The sequence below is a fragment of the Lonchura striata genome, chromosome 3, assembly GCF_050655825.1.
Source record: "Lonchura striata isolate lonStrDom1 chromosome 3, ASM5065582v1, whole genome shotgun sequence".
NCBI lineage: Eukaryota > Metazoa > Chordata > Aves > Passeriformes > Estrildidae > Lonchura > Lonchura striata.
In genome coordinates, this window is record NC_140705.1 from 114,130,001 (window position 1) to 114,150,077 (window position 20,077).

Here is a 20,077-nt window from a genome sequence, read left to right on the forward strand (position 1 = left end):
TGTTGTATAGCCATAAAACAGCAACAACAAAACCAAAACTCCCTGAGAGCAGACCCGGAAGAAAGAAAAAAATTCAGTCTGGGGAGTTGAAGTGACAATATATTGCCTTTCATCAACTATAATTAATTGAAAATAGTATGAAAACTTCCCTAATGTCAGCATGTATAATTGTTAACAATTGCTATTAGAAGATGAAAAGAAATGCTGTGTCAGGCTGTAATATCCCAAGAGTTCATGTGTATCATCTGCATATATAATGTGAACTCACTGTTCCAGACCTTTTCAGCTCTGCAAAAGTACAACTGGGCTAAAAATAACTCCAGCTCGTAAAAAGTTCGATGTTTTGGTGTAGATATGACAGCAGTACAAAATTGCTACTCAGCTCCAGATTGCCTCAGCAAAAACCACTAATGTGTTCAGATAAACTGTGGAGACCAACAAACAACCACCCTCAAAGGCTGTGTTGCGCTTTCAGACAAAAAAAAATTCAGGTTAAAACTTGGTTCTTCCTGCTTCTGTCCCGCAGCTGTCCATCAAAACCAGCTTTCTCCCTGCGGTCTATCAAATATTTCCCTCACAAATCAATTTTACACATGATCAGCCCATACCCCTACTGAGCTGAACCTCCCCGTTAATTAAGTGAAGAAATTACCATATATATTATATTAATGCAAACATCATTCAGCTAGTAATTCACGGCTGATCTGGATAATGGAAAGGTTGAACACCCATTAACCCAAGCCAACAAAATGGGTTGGCTGAGAAATTCTAGCAGGTCTCATGTGACTCTTCCCTCTAACTGCAGCTCTGCGGTATCTGCTATTGTAATAATTAAAATCCTCCCGGTAGATCAATACTGGAATCTCTTTATGGGAAGTGCCCTGATGGAAATGTCTCAAGGAAGCTGGGGCTGTGGAACTCTGAAAAATTCATTTTTTTTATCTGACAATTATCACCACACTGCAGACTAATTCAACAGTGCACCCCTCTCACTCTGCTTTGAATGCACTGGAGATTGACATCTAAAAAACCCTAACATCTCATTTTAACAAATAAAGGCACTATTTCCACATACAGTTTGGAATTATCAGCAATCATGAAACCAGACAAAAAATTAATATACATTAAGCACTTCATCTTCTGATGGCTTCCTCTGAGTCTCAGCTATCGCAGCCTTCTCCTCATTTCCTCTCTTTGTATCTTCCTGTATTGATCTCTGCCTTTTCATCTCTTGAAAAAAGGGAAAAGACATGTAAAATTATTATAAAGCTTGATATTTATGTATTGAAATGTGGACTTACATTATCGGGTTTTCACATATTTATTGTTAAATATTATTAAATCATAAGATGGGAAAACAGGTTTTATATTTTCTCCTACCTGGTCTGCTCTCCACGTATTGACTGAAAGACTGGAGCTGAGTTTTCCTGACGGTCGAGTCCTTGCTGAACACAACGGGATTTCTAAACCGTTCTGCTGCTTTTTGTGATCGCTCAGCACGATGTTCCTCTGTTCCATTCTGCTGGGGAAAAACCAGACACACAACAGTTTCTTTTGTTTACAAGCGGGAAGACATTAATTTGAAAGGTACGTTTTTGTGAGGGGACAGCACACAGCTTTCACAAAGTGGATTTCACAACTTGGGCCGCGCTTTATATTGGATGGAAGTCTCAGCTGTGGGGAAAAAAAGTAGAAGAGTGATTAACTTTTCCTGTTTTTTTTTGTTTTGTTTAATATGTGGGGGCAACGACTGGCTTTTTGCTCTGTGGGCACCCTCCTGCAGAACTCTCTACTTCTTTAGCAAGCAGACCTTTCTTCATTGTGGCCGGCATTTGCCAGCAATGCCCATTTTAAACAAAAATAGCTCCTCTGCACTTTGCTGTGCCAAGCCCCGCGTGTGCTGCTGCCAAGTCGCGGCGTCTCTGCCCCCGAACACGATCTGTATCATTTTAAAGCGTGTTGCCTTCAGCCTCTCTCCCTGCCCGCTACAGAAATCTGTTGTTTTCTGTAGTCCCATAGACTTGTATGACAAGAAGAACTAGTTTCTAATTTTATGCCCATTGAGATAAACCACTAATGCTGGATGAAGTCTAAAAGGTAGGATTATAATGCTACCCCACTGAACTGCATTTCATCAGCTATAACTTTCCAAAGCCAGATTTGTAAGTAAGCCCTTTACAGCTAAGGAAACTACAATTATCTTTTCCAGGGCTTCCTATGTTAATACTGGTAACAAATTCAAATGATTCTATCAACACGAAATATCCCAGAAGACTGAACCACTGTGGTGTGTGGAAGCTGCAGATACCGAGGTGCTGTGTACCAAACAAATATTTCATTTTATACCTAATCTTTTATTATTTTTATTAAGTGTTTTGAAAGTAAATAGGGAAAGGCTAAGATGCATGACTAATAGCTAAGCCTGCTGAATGCTGAAACTGGTTATCAAAAGCTACCAAGACTTTGCCCTTCCTCTGCATTGAGACAATTGGTAATGAGGGAGTTCTCCAACGGCCTATTCTCTCGCCTCAAGGAGGCCGGGGATACACAATCCCCAAGGGAAGGTAACAGTTTATCCTTTTCCACAAACACAGAATGCCTCATTTAGAAACCTGTAAACTGCATTTTATTAAAAAACAAATCCACCTCAATGCCAAGAGCTCCATGAGAACAGATGGACACCATATATTCCTTATAACGCCGCCTTTCAACCCTTCCTTAGAAAGGACGCACGCAGAGATAAACTGTTAAGTTGCACCTTTTTGTGGGAGTACCTTACAAAAAATCAACTCCTTCACAAATGCTTTTTATAAAGAGAAATACAATTTTTGTCAGGTTAGGTGCTACCAAATTACCCCTGTGTGTCATTTCACACAATTAAGGCTTAAACAAGTAATGCTTGTACCTCTGGATGACTTTTCAGCTGCACTGGTCAGGTGGTTATAAGATTTTGGTTAAATAAAAGGTGGTTTCTTGTTATTAGTATAATAACCATCTGACAGCCTAAACTAGAGTCTTTACCAAAATAAACAAACATGGCTAATTTTTTAGGCCTGGCAACATGCTAAAATATCAGTGTGATTAGCTAGTAAATCCCATTTTAAGAAACCTTTTTATGACTGGGGACTTCTGCCACTTTACAAATGTATTCCTCTAAGCCCACTAATTCAGTTAGCCTTTTCAATCCATTGTATTATTCTTGGGCCAGCTTCATTTTGCATTAAATCCACTGCAGAAAGCTAAATTGAACGCAAAAATCAGACTTGATCCAGGCTTCCTTTTGTTCAAAGATAGAGACCGAAAGTCCTCTGCTGCTGCCACACACTTTCATCACCAATTTATAGGAACCGACAGTGTAAGGGAAAAGCAATGAAAGTCATTGTTTTGGGACTTCAAAGCATCTCTGTATCTGGGGAAGGAAATCCTTTCAGTCAGCAGTGCTCTCCCCACAGACTGCAGGTGGGTGAAAAGTTATACCCAACTGGAAGTGCCCCAGAGCCATAGGATATTAATGACATACAGGGACTATTTTTAAAAAAAAACAGAATAGCAAGAACACAAGGGGTCTAATTAAGAAAATGAAATAGAAAATTGATTGGTGGGCACTTTATGCTGAAGTGGTGAACATTAAGAATAGGCAAAGTGCCCATATACACCACAAACTCATGTCTGTTTTTCTCAGAAGCACTCATCAAGCACCCAAAGTATGTAAGCCTTTAAAGTGTACCATAGCTTAATTTTAATGTAGAAAAAACAGAGGATCAGCACTGGGAGGGAAGCAAATCTCTGAGAGTGCAACCCCTCTCCCATTCAGGTCAGTTAGTCCAGCTGCTGATTGCACCAGCAGCAGGATGGAGCCCGTGCTGCATTTCTGGTATCAGTAACAACCTGAGCAGGCAGAATTGAGAGAGCTTCTTACAGTGTTCTGCCAATGACAAGGATCAAGATTAAGGAAAAAAAAAAAAAAAAAAAAGAAAATGTGTTGATCAATCAGCAGGAAAAACCCAGTGCATTGCAAAGCTAACTGCACTGCCAGGAAGATTTTCTGTGTTTCTGATTCTGAAAGATTTGGTAAGAAATTATTTTCCTCCTCACAAAATACAAACCTTCGATCATAACACACAGGTACCAAAACAAAAAGCATTAAGCAAAACTTACCTTAATGTCTTGCTCTGAGCTATCTGTTACAGTTTTCTGAGCAGCACTGGAGAGTGAATTTGCCACCTGTGGCTGAGCCTCTAGGAGCTTCTTCAGCTTCAAATCCACCAACTTACTGTTTTGTTCTGCTAAATATGCAAATACCACATACAACAGAGTGAGATGCATTTCAATGTAGATTCGCTACAACAATGTAGCAATTTAAAAGGTAGATTTAATTCACTTTGCTATCATTTTGAACTTAAAAAAATAGAAGGAATTGTTTTTGTGATTGGGATTGGTACAGGTTTGTGTAACACACAGATTTTTTCCTTGGAAAACATACATGACACTCAGCTGAACAAGTAAACATGCTTGCAGACAGCAGGTGAAAAATACTGAAAGCAGATAATGTTTAAAGTTACCCCCAATGGGTACATACATATGCTTTGGTATAAAAACACACTTAAAAAACCATTTATTTAAAGATGATGATTTATCATATAATTTACTTACTGATAACCCCTCAGATTTATGAACTACTAATTCATCCTAAGGCTTCTTGGCACAACTTCGCATAAAATTCAGTATCAAAAAAGACTACTTTCTAGTAATAACTTACTATGATTCATAGAATATATTGAAACTGGGAGTCATAAAATGCTTCAGAACTGCACCAAAGGCACAGACTCAAAGTCTGCTGAAGCCCTCAAATTTTTAAATCCATTTTAGCAACTTGGATCAGAGCCCAAATAAATAGCAGTAGAGAACTTTACCTCCCACTAATGCTCATCCTGTACGTGAGCGTTGACTGCATGAATTTGTAACACACCTACACATGGAGTTACCTACACACACAGCACGTGAGGAGGAGGAAGGTGTTAATAGCAAGCTGCAGCACAGGCTGTGGAGCTGTGCCTGGGCAGGGCAGCAGAGGAAGAGTGGCACAGAAGCCCCCAGACACACACTGTGCATGCAGCCCCACGTGAGGAATCACCCCTGCACTGGAGCATCACCTGCACATGGGATGCACTGACACCTGGCCCTGGGTCACAGGCAGAGCAAAGAGCAGTTCTGTGTTTTCCCACGTGCACAGCCTGAGTTTTTCACTGCAGGCTGATGACATCTAGCTGGTGTGGAAAGTGGAGTCATCACTGTTTAGCCACACAGCTCCTTCCAAGGTCTGGAGCGCTCCGATACTAGCCAAAACATTTTTGGCATGTGGGCAGTCAAATGCTGCCTGTCTCCAGCAGCAATGGGCTGGGCTGCATTATGAAAAAGGATAGTTTCCCTTTCCTCTGGCACACCCAGTCAGGGTGTCCTTAATTGAGGCTCACATGTAGGTACATGCAGGTTCTCGTGGGTTTATACATAAACATCATGTAATAACCATGATATAAGAGGCTCACAACACATAGAAGTACTGACAAATACAGACAGAACTGATACTTAAAACCAAGAAGGCGTAAAAATAAATTTTCTCTTCTTGAGAGAGATAAGAGTGGCTAAGATTCAGCAGGGGACTAACTAAGATGGTCCCTAATGATCCCAAATCTGAAATGTCACTTAATAGTTGTGCTTTTAGGTGTTCCCAGGAGATTCAGCCTATACTTGGTATGACTGGCAGATTTAAACCAAAATCCATGTAAGTCTGATTTCTACCACGGCACTAGACTGCTTTCTGTATTACTGCCCATCTTCTTTCTTACTTGTCTGTACCTCTGGCTACTGGGCAGCCTGAACTGCAAAATGATGTCCCAGGTCTTTTCCAGAATGGCTCCCCATGGTGAACTGGGCAGTGGGTTTGTATCCCTGAAAAGGTACCTCTCAGAAAAGAAGGCCCAGAGAAATAAATGTTGGTAAGCCACTGGGCAATGGGACAGGAATACTCACTTACTCAGCTCTATTCCTCCAAAAATTAACCAGTTTTTATTCAAAAATTAATTTACAGGATTCTGATTTGAGTAAGCTAAATTCAAGTGCTGGAAACATTAAATATATTTTCTCCTGTGTCTGGAAATGCTCAAATAGAAAAAAATAAAGGACACGACTCAAATCTTTTGCATGCAAGCAAGACCACAAAGCGCTATATATGCACACCACTGTTGGTTTAATTTACAAAGAAAAGACACTAAATGAGGTTCTGATTTAACATATTATGGACTACACTTTTGGGTCCAGCTGGCATGGGCAGAATCAAGCCAGAGGATGCTGCAGATATCCTCTCCTCTACTGCCTGTTACTGGCCAAGTCCTGGCCAAGTTACTCCAGGCCTGAGCTCACTGTAGGATTCCAAGGTATTCAGCACCACATTTACCACCTTAACTCCAGCTGGGCTTGAAGATTTTTGAAAGGGGGAATAACACTCCTGTGACTTTATGTGCTTATAAAACCCCTGTTATTCGAACAATATTAAGTAAATAGGACTGCTTCTGCTCATATTTATGCCCCTCACTGGGGCAACAAAGTGCAAACACAAGAGGTGGTCCTTGGAAGGAACCAGAGAGACACCAAGTCTGTATATGAACACAGAAAGGCACATTTGCTCCTCTTCCCTGAGCAGATGGACCAGGATGGCAGTGCAGAGTGGCAGCTGTAGTCACCCACACCACTGCTCATCCCTCTGCCTACGTGGCACAACCCAGGCAAGGTGCTCTCAGCTGGCTCTGCTTTACCACTGTGGCCTAGGGCCCCCTTCCCCATCAAAAGAGCAAGAGACATTTAAATCTGATGTCACTAGAAAGAATAATTTTGTTGATTTTAAATTTCAACTAAACAGGAATGCAGGATATTAAACATTAGGGTTTAAGAGACCTAAAAAGGCACATGGGAATAAAGCTGACAGAGAGACAAGCAGCACATTGGTATTTATATGATGATGGAGTGTTAGTCATGCAAAATACACAAAATAGCCATTATTTAAATTACCCGTTGAATCAAGGTCATTTTCTAGGTTAGTAAGTTCATCTCCACCTCCAGTAACAGAGCATTCAGGAGCCTCCTCATTAGTATCTATCTCAATATTATCATCATCCTCATCCTCATCTGTAGGAACACACAGCATTAAGGTTAGTATTTTCATATGTACATGCAACACATCACGCAAAAAAATTGAATGCTTTAGGGAACAAGCTGAATTATTATAAAAATGCACATAATTAAATAAGTCTGTAAGGAGACTCCAGTCTGTCCAGTTCTGGATGTATCTTTAAACAGAGGCAATTCATCAAACATATGGGAGTCTCTGCTGGAAACTCCTGCCCCAAAAAAGGCAGTCTGGCCTCAGCAGTGGCTGTTCCCTGTGCTGAACCTCTGGGTAACGTGAGATAGAATGGTTCCCCCAGGCTCCCAGTTCTGCATGGTGCAGAATGGGTGCCAAAGCTGCCATGGGTCTGGGCAGCAGAAGGACCTGGAGCTCCTGTCTCCTGAGAAAGGCTCCAGGTACTGAGCTCCCAGCTTGGTGACACTTGCTACTCCTCACCTTGTACAGCACATCCCAGAGCAGTGATCACTGCACCTTGCCTAGGTTTTAAAGTCTCCTTCTAGTACAGGGAGGAAGGCTACCACCTGGAACATCACACTCAGTAAGCAACTATGTCAGGGGCAGTGAGAGCACACACATGAATTGCTGCTTTCCCAAAACCAGAGGATGGCTCAGGCTGGAAAGAGCCACCGTGGGTCACCTGCTCCAGCCTCCCACCCCAGAGCACAGGCACAGGATGGTGTCCAGATGGCTCCTGACTGTCCCCAGGAGGGACACTCCACAGCCTCTGTGGGCAATCTGTGCCCTGCTGGGGCACTGCACAGGGAAGTTCTTCCTCACGTTCAGGTGGAACTTGCTGAGCCTCAGCTCCTGCCCGCTGCCTCCTGTGCCACTGCCCGGTGCCCAGCAGAGCCTGGCCCTGCTCTGGCCCCTCCCTGCAGACACTGGCAGCCATGGATCAGGTTCCTCTGGGTGTCTCTGCTCCAGGGGAACAGGCCCAGCTCCCCCAGCCTCTCCTAGAACGGAGCTGCTCCAGCCCCTTCATCGTCCTGCTCCCCTGTGCTGGGCCCTCTGCAGGAGCTCCAGGTCTCTCCTGTGCTGAGGATCCCAGCAGTGGACACAGCACTGCAGAGTGGCCCCAGCAGGGCTGAGCAGAGGGGCAGGATCCCCTCCCTGCCCTGCTGGCAGTGCAGCTCCTGAGGCAGCCCAGGGTCCCCGTGGCCTCCTTGTCCCCAGGGCAGGGCTGGCCCATGGACAGCTGGGTGTCCAGCAGCACCCAGGGCCTCCTGTGCAGAGCTGCTGCCCACAGCTCAGCCAGCCCGTGCTGCTGCCTGGGGCTGCTCTGCCCAGCTGCAGGACCCTGCACTTGTCCTTGCTGAGCTCAGGAGGTTCTGCCCTGCCCATCCCTCCAGGCTGCCGAGGTCCCTCTGAAGGGCTCCCGGCCACCGCTCCCAGCTCCTGGCACCAGGAACCTGCTGAGCAGGCATCTGCCCCTTCTTCCAAGTCATTGATGAATAAGTTAAAAGTGCTTCACTGCACTACTTTTCATCAGCATTGTTTGTAAGCTACACATATTTTAAATAAAATAATAATTGTAATTATATTTTATGGGATCTTTCTACCAAGTTTCTCAGAGCAGCTTATGAATATCACTCATAAATGAGCCCCATAATGTTTTATGAAGTAGGCGATTATTATAATTACAATTATGATGATGATGTAGGTAAATTATGGCACAGAAGGAGTAAGTAAGCTGAAGAAGATCAAATAGCAAGTTCTGAATTGTGAAGTAGATCCCAGAAAAAATCCTGACTCACATTTTCAATACAAATATATAATGAAATTCAAGTCCATAAAAGCTAGATTAGTACTTTCAAAGTAAGTAGATGCATTGTATTTACTCACTTTTAGATCTCATATCAAATGCTATCTACACTTGTTCAGACTTACAGTAACATTTTTTTCCTATGCACACATGCACGTGTGTAAAAATGATAAAAAGGAGTAGGCTAAAGTGTGTCTGAAGAAACAATACAGTAACTAAAGGAACTTTAAAACATCCAAGACAGGACAAAAAATAGAAATTATAAATACAGGACATAGCTATATTCAAATATCATATAAACAAAAAGGGTCCTAAATATAGTATAATGATGCCATAATTCTGAATCCCAGAGGTTTGGACCAGGATTGGTGCTGATAACTCATGCCTTGGAAACACACTCCACCTCATTCCCAGCTTGCACTTTAGGCCCACACTGCTGTCATGAAGATCATACAACTGTATCTTTACTCTATCCCTTTATCTCCACAGCACCTGTAATTCCCATTTTAGGAGCCTGTTGATTTTTTTATGTCTACTACTTTTTTTTCTAACCAGCTGCTCCCTCAATTGCCCTGTAACTAGTCAAGAACTTTCACAGACCTCTGCTGATTCAGGGTAAGGCTCTTGCTGCAGACAGGAGCAAAGAGGTTCCACTTATCCAGCGTTGGCTGCATGTGTGATGGAGCAGCAGCCTGAGAAGCAGGACCCCTGTGCTTCACTGAGCACCACGACTTCCCTGGGCTCCCTCCAGGTGCTCTCCTTGGTCTCTAGAAGACTCAGCTCTCTTCCAAGCTGCCCCAGATTGAGCCAGAGTGATGGAGAAGAACATCTCCTTGCAGCCAATCCAAATCTGTGACCAGACCTGGGACCTGACAGATTGTGCTTCAGGTGTGGAAGTGGGTGGGCAGAAACACTCCCAACCCTCTGAGCCACCCACTTTATTTCCACTTAAACTCACACAGGTGCTCCTGGGATATGGACTCCTGTTGTTCCAGAAAGTGCAGAGATATCTGAACAAAGTAGAAGGGTACAACATGATCTTCATCAAGTGGAGAAAAGAACAAAAAGTAAAGGGATAAAAAGCGGACTGAAGAGAAAACAGAGAATGGTAAAGCAACAACAGCAGCAATTCTGATGGTTTTGAATTTCCTTCAAAGCTGCTTGACTGTTTCTGATGAGGAGCTGGACTTTGCACACCATTATAAATCCTTCATGATGGTGTTGGAGAAATTCAGTGGCACTCAGGCCATGGTACTCCCAGACACGTCCTGGAGTTCCCTGGGGCACGCTGAAAGCATGACTGGGCTACTGTGGACATTTGGAAGAGGTAAAAGGGAAGAAAGAGAGACACTCTCATGGCAGAGGGAAACCAAATCCACCTGGAGCCTAGAAGCAGGCAATTTGACTTTTGGAATCACCCAAAGGAGTCAGCTCACAAGGTCAGCTCACAGCTACTAGACATCCCACCAGATGCTAGATGTGTCAAAACAATCTAAACAAGATGACAGGGTTTAAGACTCCTGCATACTAAGGGAATGCTTGTATTAGATTATTTGATTTTCTTTAATTTAATATTGCAAGATGAGATCAGAGGCATTGCCTTTGACACCAGCATTTTAGGAAACAAAAGAGATGGCAATGTGGAAGACACCAGTTTCTGTATCAGATAATGACCTGACCTAGTATTTAATTTAAAGTTGGCAGACTTTGACTGAATATGATTATCAGGACATTTACACTTTATTTAAAAAAAAAATCAATTAAAAGCAGTAATTTGAAGTCATTTCAGAATTTGTCAAGTATCTTTAAAAATCTAGATTCCTTGATTTAAATTACTCTAGGGTTTTTTTCCGGTTCAATGTTCTTCCAGTGTATTAAAAGGGAAATGGTGCTTAGGCAGCATGTTACAACAAGATTTTGCAATTATAAATGATAAAAGGAACAACATGACGAAGAGATAACAGATATCTTTGATGAAAAGAACAAATTGCTAGTGTGAAAAACTTAAAGCACTTGGTCTAGAACCAGGGCAGACATTTAGAAGACGACTGAAGGACTGAAGAACTGCTTCCTTGGAAAGAATGTATATTTGAATCCCAGAAAAACAGTAAAGCTTTACTATGTCATGAAGGAATTAATAAAATAAAAGATAAATTGAGTCAACAACTTAACAGCACTGACCAGCTCCTGCACAGCATGGATTGTAGTCTGGACCGGAGAAAGAGAAGTAAGTATCTTTTGGAATCACGTGAAAATGACAAAATATTGATGGAAAGGGCATTTTATACCTCTTACTACTCAGATTAAGGTGAGGCTTAATTTGTGGTTAAATTGATATTCTCTTGACTTGGTTTAAGCTTGTCAAAATGCGAAGGATTTTCAGCTGACTGCATCAATTTCTAGATTAAATGAAAAAGGAGTAATTTTCATAGTGGAGCAAAAGCATTGATGGGGGCTGGATCACTTTACTGGGAGAAGCTGCAAACAGCACTTGCTCTTCAGGGAAGACATCTCCAGCCTTCAGCATTGACTCTGGGAAGTCCTTCAGGCTTGTGGATGTTGAGATATTTCGTTTATTTACTTCCAGGTACAGAGTTCGCTTTAAGGCTACAGGATGTGGCAGGAGCCTGTGCACAGCAATAAAGGCAGCAAAGGTGGGGAGTGGAGGAAATGCAGAGTTGAAATACTGGTTCTGTGTACAAGAAATCAGATGTCAGGACAAGAAATGACAGCAGTAACTGTCGACAGATAGAAACACTGCCTGCTAAAAATATAAAGGACCTAACACTTGTTCCATGAACTGGAGACCAAGCATGATGCTAAGGCTGTGCCACCACATATATTCCCTGAAGATCATTGCCTGAGAAGTGAAATCTTGAGCAGACCCTGTCCTCACCACCGCTGGGTCCGAGCCACTTCCTCCCAGCCACGCCAGCTCAAATAAAGGATGGAGATGTGCCAGAGAGTAAAGAAAACACACCACCCAAGTCCCAGAAGGGCAGACGGGGGCTGCACTGCTCAGGGACAATTCCTAGCTAATATGTCAGCTCTGTTGTCCCAGTGCTGCTGGGAAAAGGGGGGATATTTGGATCTCTATCTCGATCCTGTCCCTGGATCCATCTCCAGGCATCCGCTTATCGGCCCGAAGCTAATAGGACATCTAATAAATTTGAAGCTGCCATCCCAAACCCTCTGGCAGTTGGCAGGAAGAAGTATTTTCTGTCTCACATGCCAAATAACCTATGTAAAAGACTGGATTTCATAGCTAGGGATGCTGCTTATCCAGGAAAGTTTCAACTTGCCGTAGTAATTTGAGTTTCTCAGACCTTGGTTAAATAAAGCCTTTTAAGAAAGAATATTGCACCAGTGCCAAAGCATGAAATTCTTAATGAGCACATAGAAACAATGGAGGAGATCACACTTTTACCTACAGTTATAAGGAAGAAGTTAGTCTTTAAAGACTCCAGAATCCCAGAGCTGAAATATCACTTTTTTTTTAAATAACTTGAGAGTAAAATTGTTTAGTACATTCCCTTTTTGTAAATCAAAATGTAATTGCAATCCATGCAGAAGAAGAGATTAATGATGTATAATGGACAAGAGAGCTCAGAAGACACAAAAAAATAAGTTTGTTTTGGGTACTTTGTAGGGAATACAGGACTCTACACAATAAAAATGTGAATGCAGTTAGGGAAAACATTCGAAGTCCAGTAGTAATAAGGAGACTGTCTATTAAATCCTAATTGTTGGTGGAAATTGAAAAACAAAAAAATACTAAACCCAGAACAATTCCAATTCATTTGTTGGTGCCATTTCACAGAACTACTACATTTTAGAAAAATTAATTTCTTTGGGGGAGATTTGGTGTAGCACCTGGAAATACCAGTGGTGTGACAGAATTATATGGAAGATGTGCCATAAGGAAAACTGAGAAGGAAGAAGCAGAAGAGAATGCTATAAAATGCACGCTAACATGAAAAGAGGAAAGAGGCATGAAACAAAGCAGGGAATGAAAAATTTAGGTCCAAAAGGATTGGCCAAACTATTGGATGAATAAAAAAAATTAATGCAGGAAGTATAAATCAATGCATAAGTGGAAAGCTGGGAAATTTCTGCACTGGATAAAACCCAATAGGTGGAGTGGTGATTGCTTTATAAATGAGTTGTCATCAGTGCTGATAACTGTCTGCTCCTTTAGTAACACCAAACTCTCTGGGTGCATATGCAACCTCCCCCTACAAATACAGTTTTCTTTTAATATATATGCACAGCTACCTCTCTGGCTGCTTACAATCTGCATGAAGGGCAGGAAGACCAAAGGCAAAATACAGAGGAAAATATGAACAGGATGACCACATCCCAGAAAGCAGCACACTGGGATATTTAGCAACTCTGCAGAGAGTCACTGCAACAAAACAGGGTCACTGTTATCCAGGATAGAAACAAATACCTTACTTTGAGAGGAGGTATGGCAGGAACAGCTATGCACAGGCATGATGGCACAGGGAGGAGGAAGTAATGAAATAATGTAGGATGTGGAGTCATGAACTGTGAAGGGGGATGAGGAACACCCTGGCCTAGGCAATACCAAGTCCTGTGTTGTCTGGCTCAGCCTGTCTTACTGCCATCAAGGGTACAGTTCCTCTACTTGTCACAAAAGAGAGTTATGTTGGCAAGCTTGGTTTACTGGGCAAAGAGAGCAAAACTGAAGACCAGACTCCAAGGGAGATGTACAACTCACTGCTTTCTCTTTGGTGTTAAATGGAACAGGGCTTATTTATACAAGACTGTATTTAAATATTAGGCATATAAAATAAACGTAGTAGAGAAGAAAGAAATATTTTTGTTGCATCTACATGCATTGTCAGTATCAAGCTGGATTTTCCTTACACTTTGGCTTATGATTACAAGTTAGTTTGAGAAAGACTATTTCCCTTAGAATATGTAGAAGACATTAAAACAGCAAGAAGCCTGCAATGAAACGTGTGCTCAGCACCCATTTGAGTTTGAGTGACACTACATTACTCCAGCTCATAGCACTGGCAGGTATATGAATTTTAATGGTATTTCAAAGCCAGCTTAATAACATTATAGCAATATTACAACTCAAAACCTGCAAAAGCAAGTGGTCTGTCAAAAGACTGCCATTTAAAGTCAAAAGGTTGTTGCCCCCACCTCTCACAGGCCACCTTTATAATTTTCTTGTTTTGAACACATTTAATACAAAGTAATGTTTCTTAAATATTTCAAATGATGTTTTTCCCCAAAATGATGCCCATGCTCCTATATAAAAATACATATTGAAGAGAACCACCAACCATGAAATTCTAAAAAACCGTGAGTAATGAGAAATCTGTAAATAATGGGCTAACATGAGCTACGTGTTCACACAACATATTTTTCTTTCAATCACATGTATGCTTTTCTTATAACTGCTGGCAATTAAGTGACGCAACGTGGATTTAGGAAACACATCTACGGCCAGGTCTTTTGATACGTTCACCTGATGAACAACGATGCTTTGAAGTGTGAATAAAAGTGACACCCAAAAAGGTCTCTGGTTTCTAGGCTGCCATAGGAATAAGAGACAAGGTTCCTCAGCTCACCTCCAGATGCCTTTGACCTTTCTTTCAACTTTTCTGCAGCCATTTCAGTGTAGCTGGGAAGTTCTGACATCTTCACTCCAGATCGAGCTTCTGCTATTAGCTGACGAGCTCTCTCTCTCAGCTGCCGACGCCGCTCTTCATCTTGCTGCTAAGATATATTGAACAGTTGCCAACTCAGTAATTGACAGAAATGCAATTTCATTCTCAATCTGATCATCATGATAGGAACTGGTTTACAGCATGGTGCTTGGCCCACATTATAAATAGGACGCTCGATATCAGTTGGGTGTCACACCACAATTTTTAAAGACATCCATGCGTCAGATTATTTTTTCTAAGCATTCCCCAAATTACTGCTGCATTAGAAACCTGATGATTTGCAATGTAAAGCTTTTAGAAATTACGTTCTATGACAACACCTTGATGAAAATTTGCAGACACTTTAGTCTCAAAGTAATCACACCCAATGAGTGATTTGAGTGAAGATTTACCGTGGCTATAAAATAGTTTTACTAAATTGAATGACTCATTTGAGTAGTAGTCTGCCACAAAACTGAATTGAGAAGCCAGACATTGCTCTTGGTTACTCCAAGCACCAAGCTGACTTCAAAGTATAAAGTGGCATCAAATCTGAGGCATGTTCTTTGACTTCAACGGATATTTTTCTTTTAAAAAACCCCAAAAAACTAATGAAAATTACTGAAGGAACAATAGATGCTCTCAGAGCAGAAAAGACTTTGCATCCCTTTATAACATCCTACTAGTGGGGCTTTGGTCAATAATTAAAGGAATCATACTTGAACCATGCCAGATAGTGCTGTCTCACTGAAGCTTGTAAATTAGAAGCATGATAATATTTCAGTTACATAAATAAACAAAGTTCTGCAGCGTGACATTTTGTAAAAGACTAACCCACCACGATGAAACAAACTTCAGAAAAAGATCTGTTTAAAGACATCTGTAAGACTCCACAGTCTCCATAAGAGAAACTATTTCAGTTTTCACCATAAGCATGGGATTTTTGCTAAGTTAGGAATGTTCTTCCCCTCCCCTCAATATCAGAAATGCCCATAAAGTGCAAAGAAGTCAGTGCTTGGCTTAAATCTAACCTGCCAATAAGTTTATGGATTATTGACATAATGACCTGGATAAATCCCAGGTACAGGCTGTTGACCTGAACTAAGTGGAATATAACAAACTGCCTAATTTTGGAGAGCCATTCTGGCAGCCTTCCCACCAGCCCAGAAACTTGAGCATCCCACACCTGCAGAGGCTGGTGAGAGCTGTTGCTAAGTGCTATTTAGTTTAAGCAATCATTAATAAAACAAGCGCAAAATACTAATTAGGTACATTTTATCCATTTCCATGTAAATTGTTTGTTTGTAGCTATTTACTCAGCATTGTTCTCGGCACAATAGAAAAAATGCAAATGACTGAATCAGAATGCAGCCCTAATGGGACTTTCTGTTTATAACCATTAGCCCAGAGGTGTGCTGTAATTCAATCCTCAAGCAGAAAGATTTAGCCTCATTAACAGCTTGCATGGGCAGGTTACAACTCATAAAACCCTACAGTAAACAAAGTATATGGACACAGCACAATATCTCGCCTCTGAGTGACAGAGTCCCCATTCCCTATCAGATTGCTTTGATTTACTTTTCTCCTAATGTTCTCCCCTGGAAAGACAATTCTGCCTGGCCCTGCGAGGCAGCGGGATGGCACATGGGCTTTGTTTGCTTTCTCACCCTTTAACTTCCCAGAAGGCACAGAGCAACAGTTCTATCAAAAATTTATTTGGTAAAGTACACATTAGAAAGACAACTGGAAAGCTTTCCCCCCCTCTCCTCCTCCTGTGCACTATAATAGATCAATTTAATTTAATTTCTAGCCAGCCAACTGACACAGCAAACGGTTTTATTTCGACCCACAGTATTTGGTAACATTAATTACATTGCATTTTACTTGAAATAAAACTGCTCAAATCTCTAATATTCCTAATTCCTTGGATATAGGAACTTAAATGACTTCTAAGAACGAATGTACAAAACTAAGATCCCCACACGGTTTAACGTCAAATAATTTAATCTACTTCAGCACATGTAATTTAAAATAGGGCCAGTTACGTGTTTGTGACAAAAATGCCCTAAACTGAGCTGGCTGATCTCGCCCTCTTTCCTCCCTTCCTCCTGAAAGAGAACTTGCATCCTGAATTATTAGCATAGTCATTAACATCCCGGGGATCTCCAAGCAAACACAGATTATGGTGGCTTGTGTTTGTGCTGATTAAGCCAATCATCACCAGCGGATAAGGGAAAAACCAGCCTGGTTCGTGCTTAAATTCAATTCAGGTATTCCAACCCTCAGTTACTGAGCTTGGCAGAAGAAACACTGCTAAGAAGGGGCAATGAAATTGAGAGCAGAAAGAGTAGAGAGAGTAAGTTCTGAGGTATAGAAAAATAGCTAAACAGCATATCAAGCTAGAATTTGTAAAGGACTTGAGAGAGGTACAGAGGCATGAACAAAAATATAAAAAAAAGCCAACCTAGGAGATATGAAAAGAAGCACTGCACCAAGAAAGGACCGAGCAAACACACATACAGTGACTTATTTTTCCCTGTACAGCTGAAAAGAAAACTCAGTAAAATCTTCCACCCTCTGACATGCCAAAGAGACATTAGTTTTCTTTGTTATTTCCTCCCAACTATTTTGTAATGGTTTAAAGATCTGCCATGCAGATGCACAGCGAGGAAAACTTCACTATTTAAGGACAAACTCTTCAAGAATAAGTAATGTAATTCCTTGTTTCCCTCCTATAAAAATGTATTGGTATGCAATTTTTATATTTCACAGTTCACTGACATCTCGGCAAGCTTTCTTCCACTGCTTCAATGGTGCTACTTTTAATTTTATCCTCCTTAGTCCTAGTAATTAAAGTGATCAGCAGTGGCATCCCAACGGCTTTGACACAGCTACAACCCCCTAGCTGACTCCGGCTTTTGAGGGAAAGGGGAAGAAAAAAAAGGACGGGAGTTTCATTTCACTGGAACAAGAAAATCAAGCTTCTCCAATCCTCAACTTTATCCAATTGTTCTTTCAGCAGCCTTTGGATCTTAAGAAACAAATAAAAATGGCTGCCATTAGGGGGTCCTGTTTGTACTCGCCGCAGACGGCGATGACTGACGTGACTTTGGCCAAAAATGATGCCGTGCGCTCGGGAAGGTGAATCCGAACGTGAAACGCCGGCAGGGCAGTGTCCGAGATCATTACCCAGCCAGCTGAGAGCTGCCCAACTCGGCAAAATAGTGAGTCTTTCAGGGCAAAAAAACCCTCAAACACCCCCTTAAAAACCATCGCCTTAAATGACTAAACATTTTGCAATCTTCTCACGTTAAAAAGAAAAGGAAAATAAACCACAAAACCTTCGCTAAGGATTTTCAGTCCTCCTTTGGTAGGATTTTGGGAGGATCCAAACTGACTTTAAATCAGAATTCTGATAATGTATCATCCTCTCTGTAAAAAAAAATACAATGTGGTGAACTGCATTTAGTTGACATTGAAAAAGTAAATTCTTTACTGTGTCCACAGACTTGGGGACAAAAGTAAAATTTTAAAAATGTGGTAAATTACTTGCAATGCACGGCAACAAAATCAAACCAGGATTGTACGAGAGGGAGCAATTCCTGAAGCTGTAGGATTCAAAATGGTTCGTGGTCAGCCGTGAGTGCACAGTACATCTAGGAGAAAGAACTTGACTCTTTCATCATTAGACAGGAAGAACGGCTCTGTTATTAGCCATTCAGAAAGAAAAAGACTTCTGTGCTTGTCCAGAGGCAAGGATTACCAAAATGTACCTATTCAGGATTATCAAAATGTACCTATTCAGTTAGAAGAGAAGACAGAATTAAAAGAAAAAATAAATAAAATAAATAAAATTACACGAGCTTTAAAGGTTTGAGCAGGCTGGGTTGTACTGTGACCTTGATCGGCTCTTGTTTGAGTAAATAGGATTTGGGATGAAACATTAAAACTGTTTAGCAGATCTTTTCAAACCATTTCAAACTTTTCTTATGTTGGTTTATAATATAACCAGACATGCTTGTAAATGGCCACACCTGCTCATTCCTCTGGGGATGGCCTGATCTCTGCCTTTGCTAACAAAGAAAGGACGGGAGAAAAAAAAATCAGCCTTTCTTGTTGCAAAACAGAGTGGAAAGTCAAAATCTTTCTCAAGTTTGTCCCATCTGGTCAGATTAAATCTTTGATCACCCTGGGGATCGCATTTATGTTTGGTCTCTAGCACTGCTTCAGAACAGCTCAAAACACACAGGTAGTGAGCAAAATATGGATTGCTAAGCAAGGACCACTCGGCATAAACAAAAGTGGCTTTGGATTTCTGTGGCTATTCAGATCATAGGAGGTGGTAAGCAAAGACAGACATAAACATCTTGGGTATTTTCTGCCTTCTGCCTGGTGTCTACATCAGCTACCCCACTATCATAAACTGCACGTAGCTTGAAAGCTTTTTTTTATGAATGCATATCACAAAAAAGTATCAAACTGCTAAGTAGCTATTGGCTTAGGAGCTATGGCACCGACACACTGATGAGAAAAGACAGAATGAACATGGAAGTAGCTCAAAGTCTAAAACTGGAAGAATCACAAACAATATCTTAACAAAGCTGTCCCCCTTAATAAAAAAAGCTTCCAAAATTCACAATAAAATTGGGTGGTGTGGCTGTAAAATAGAAAACATCTCCTTAAACCAAGGAGGCATTTTTAAAGGAGTAGCAAACAATTTCTTCTATTTTTAATTTTAAAAATAATTGTATGTTGTTCTAGAAAATGGACAACGCACTTGGTACAGTGTTTCTGTGTGAAGAATGGTGGCTGTAGAAAAACAATCCACTGATAATTTAATTCCTTGTGTCATTGTGAAACTGAAAAACTCTTAGTTTACTGAATGGAAAAAAAAAATATTTGAAAAAAAGAATGGCTGACTAAGTAAGTATCACCTTGTGCTACATCCAAGGCCTCTTGCTGGTTGTCTGGCTGCTCTTTTGTAGGCAAAAAGGAGCTGAACGCTCTCTGGCTCCTTAGATCTGGTCCAACAAATGCACTGCCAGTCATGCACACGGATCCAGCTTAAAACTCAGTGTGAGCCTAAAAGAAGCTAGTCAAACTGGCACCTACTCATGCAGAAGTAGATAGATTTGTCATGACAGGCTGATTATTCAATGTAAAGAAACAGTTTAGCTTTTCTAATCTGGTACAAATACATCTTTCTCAGAGAAAAAAGTAAAAGGTCTAACAGTTCAAGTATTTATAAGTAAAGAAACCAACAAAAAAATTGTAACGTCAAAGTGAACCACAGGTATTTGTGCTGGAGCATTTCTGCTAAACAGCCCCCAAGTTCTATTCAGATAAATAAGATTTAACCCATTTAACCATTTCGGAGCTGCACATCTCTGCGACAGAGGTGATCTCGACTGTTGCACACTGCACTTGGCTCTACTGCAAGTTTCAGGG

General features: G+C 41.2%; 1 protein-coding gene across 16 annotated transcripts in view; it reads right to left on the reverse strand.

Annotated features, from left to right (window-relative positions):
- EHBP1 (EH domain binding protein 1) overlaps positions 1 to 20,077 on the reverse strand; it is a 202,431-nt gene that overhangs the window by 37,408 nt on the left and 144,946 nt on the right. For 4 of the 16 annotated variants that reach the window (XM_085577248.1, XM_085577246.1, XM_085577242.1 and 1 more), the window contains 4 exons: positions 14,552 to 14,699; positions 4,159 to 4,286; positions 1,381 to 1,519; positions 1,124 to 1,230 (listed from right to left, as the gene is read on the reverse strand). In XM_085577248.1, coding sequence (XP_085433374.1) covers positions 1,124 to 1,230; positions 1,381 to 1,519; positions 4,159 to 4,286; positions 14,552 to 14,699 — 522 coding nt within the window. Of the gene's footprint in view, positions 1 to 1,123; positions 1,231 to 1,380; positions 1,523 to 4,158; positions 4,287 to 7,065; positions 7,183 to 14,551; positions 14,700 to 20,077 lie in introns of all 16 variants that reach the window. The other 12 variants (XM_021555832.4, XM_021555825.4, XM_085577239.1 and 9 more) reach the window with 7 other exon arrangements.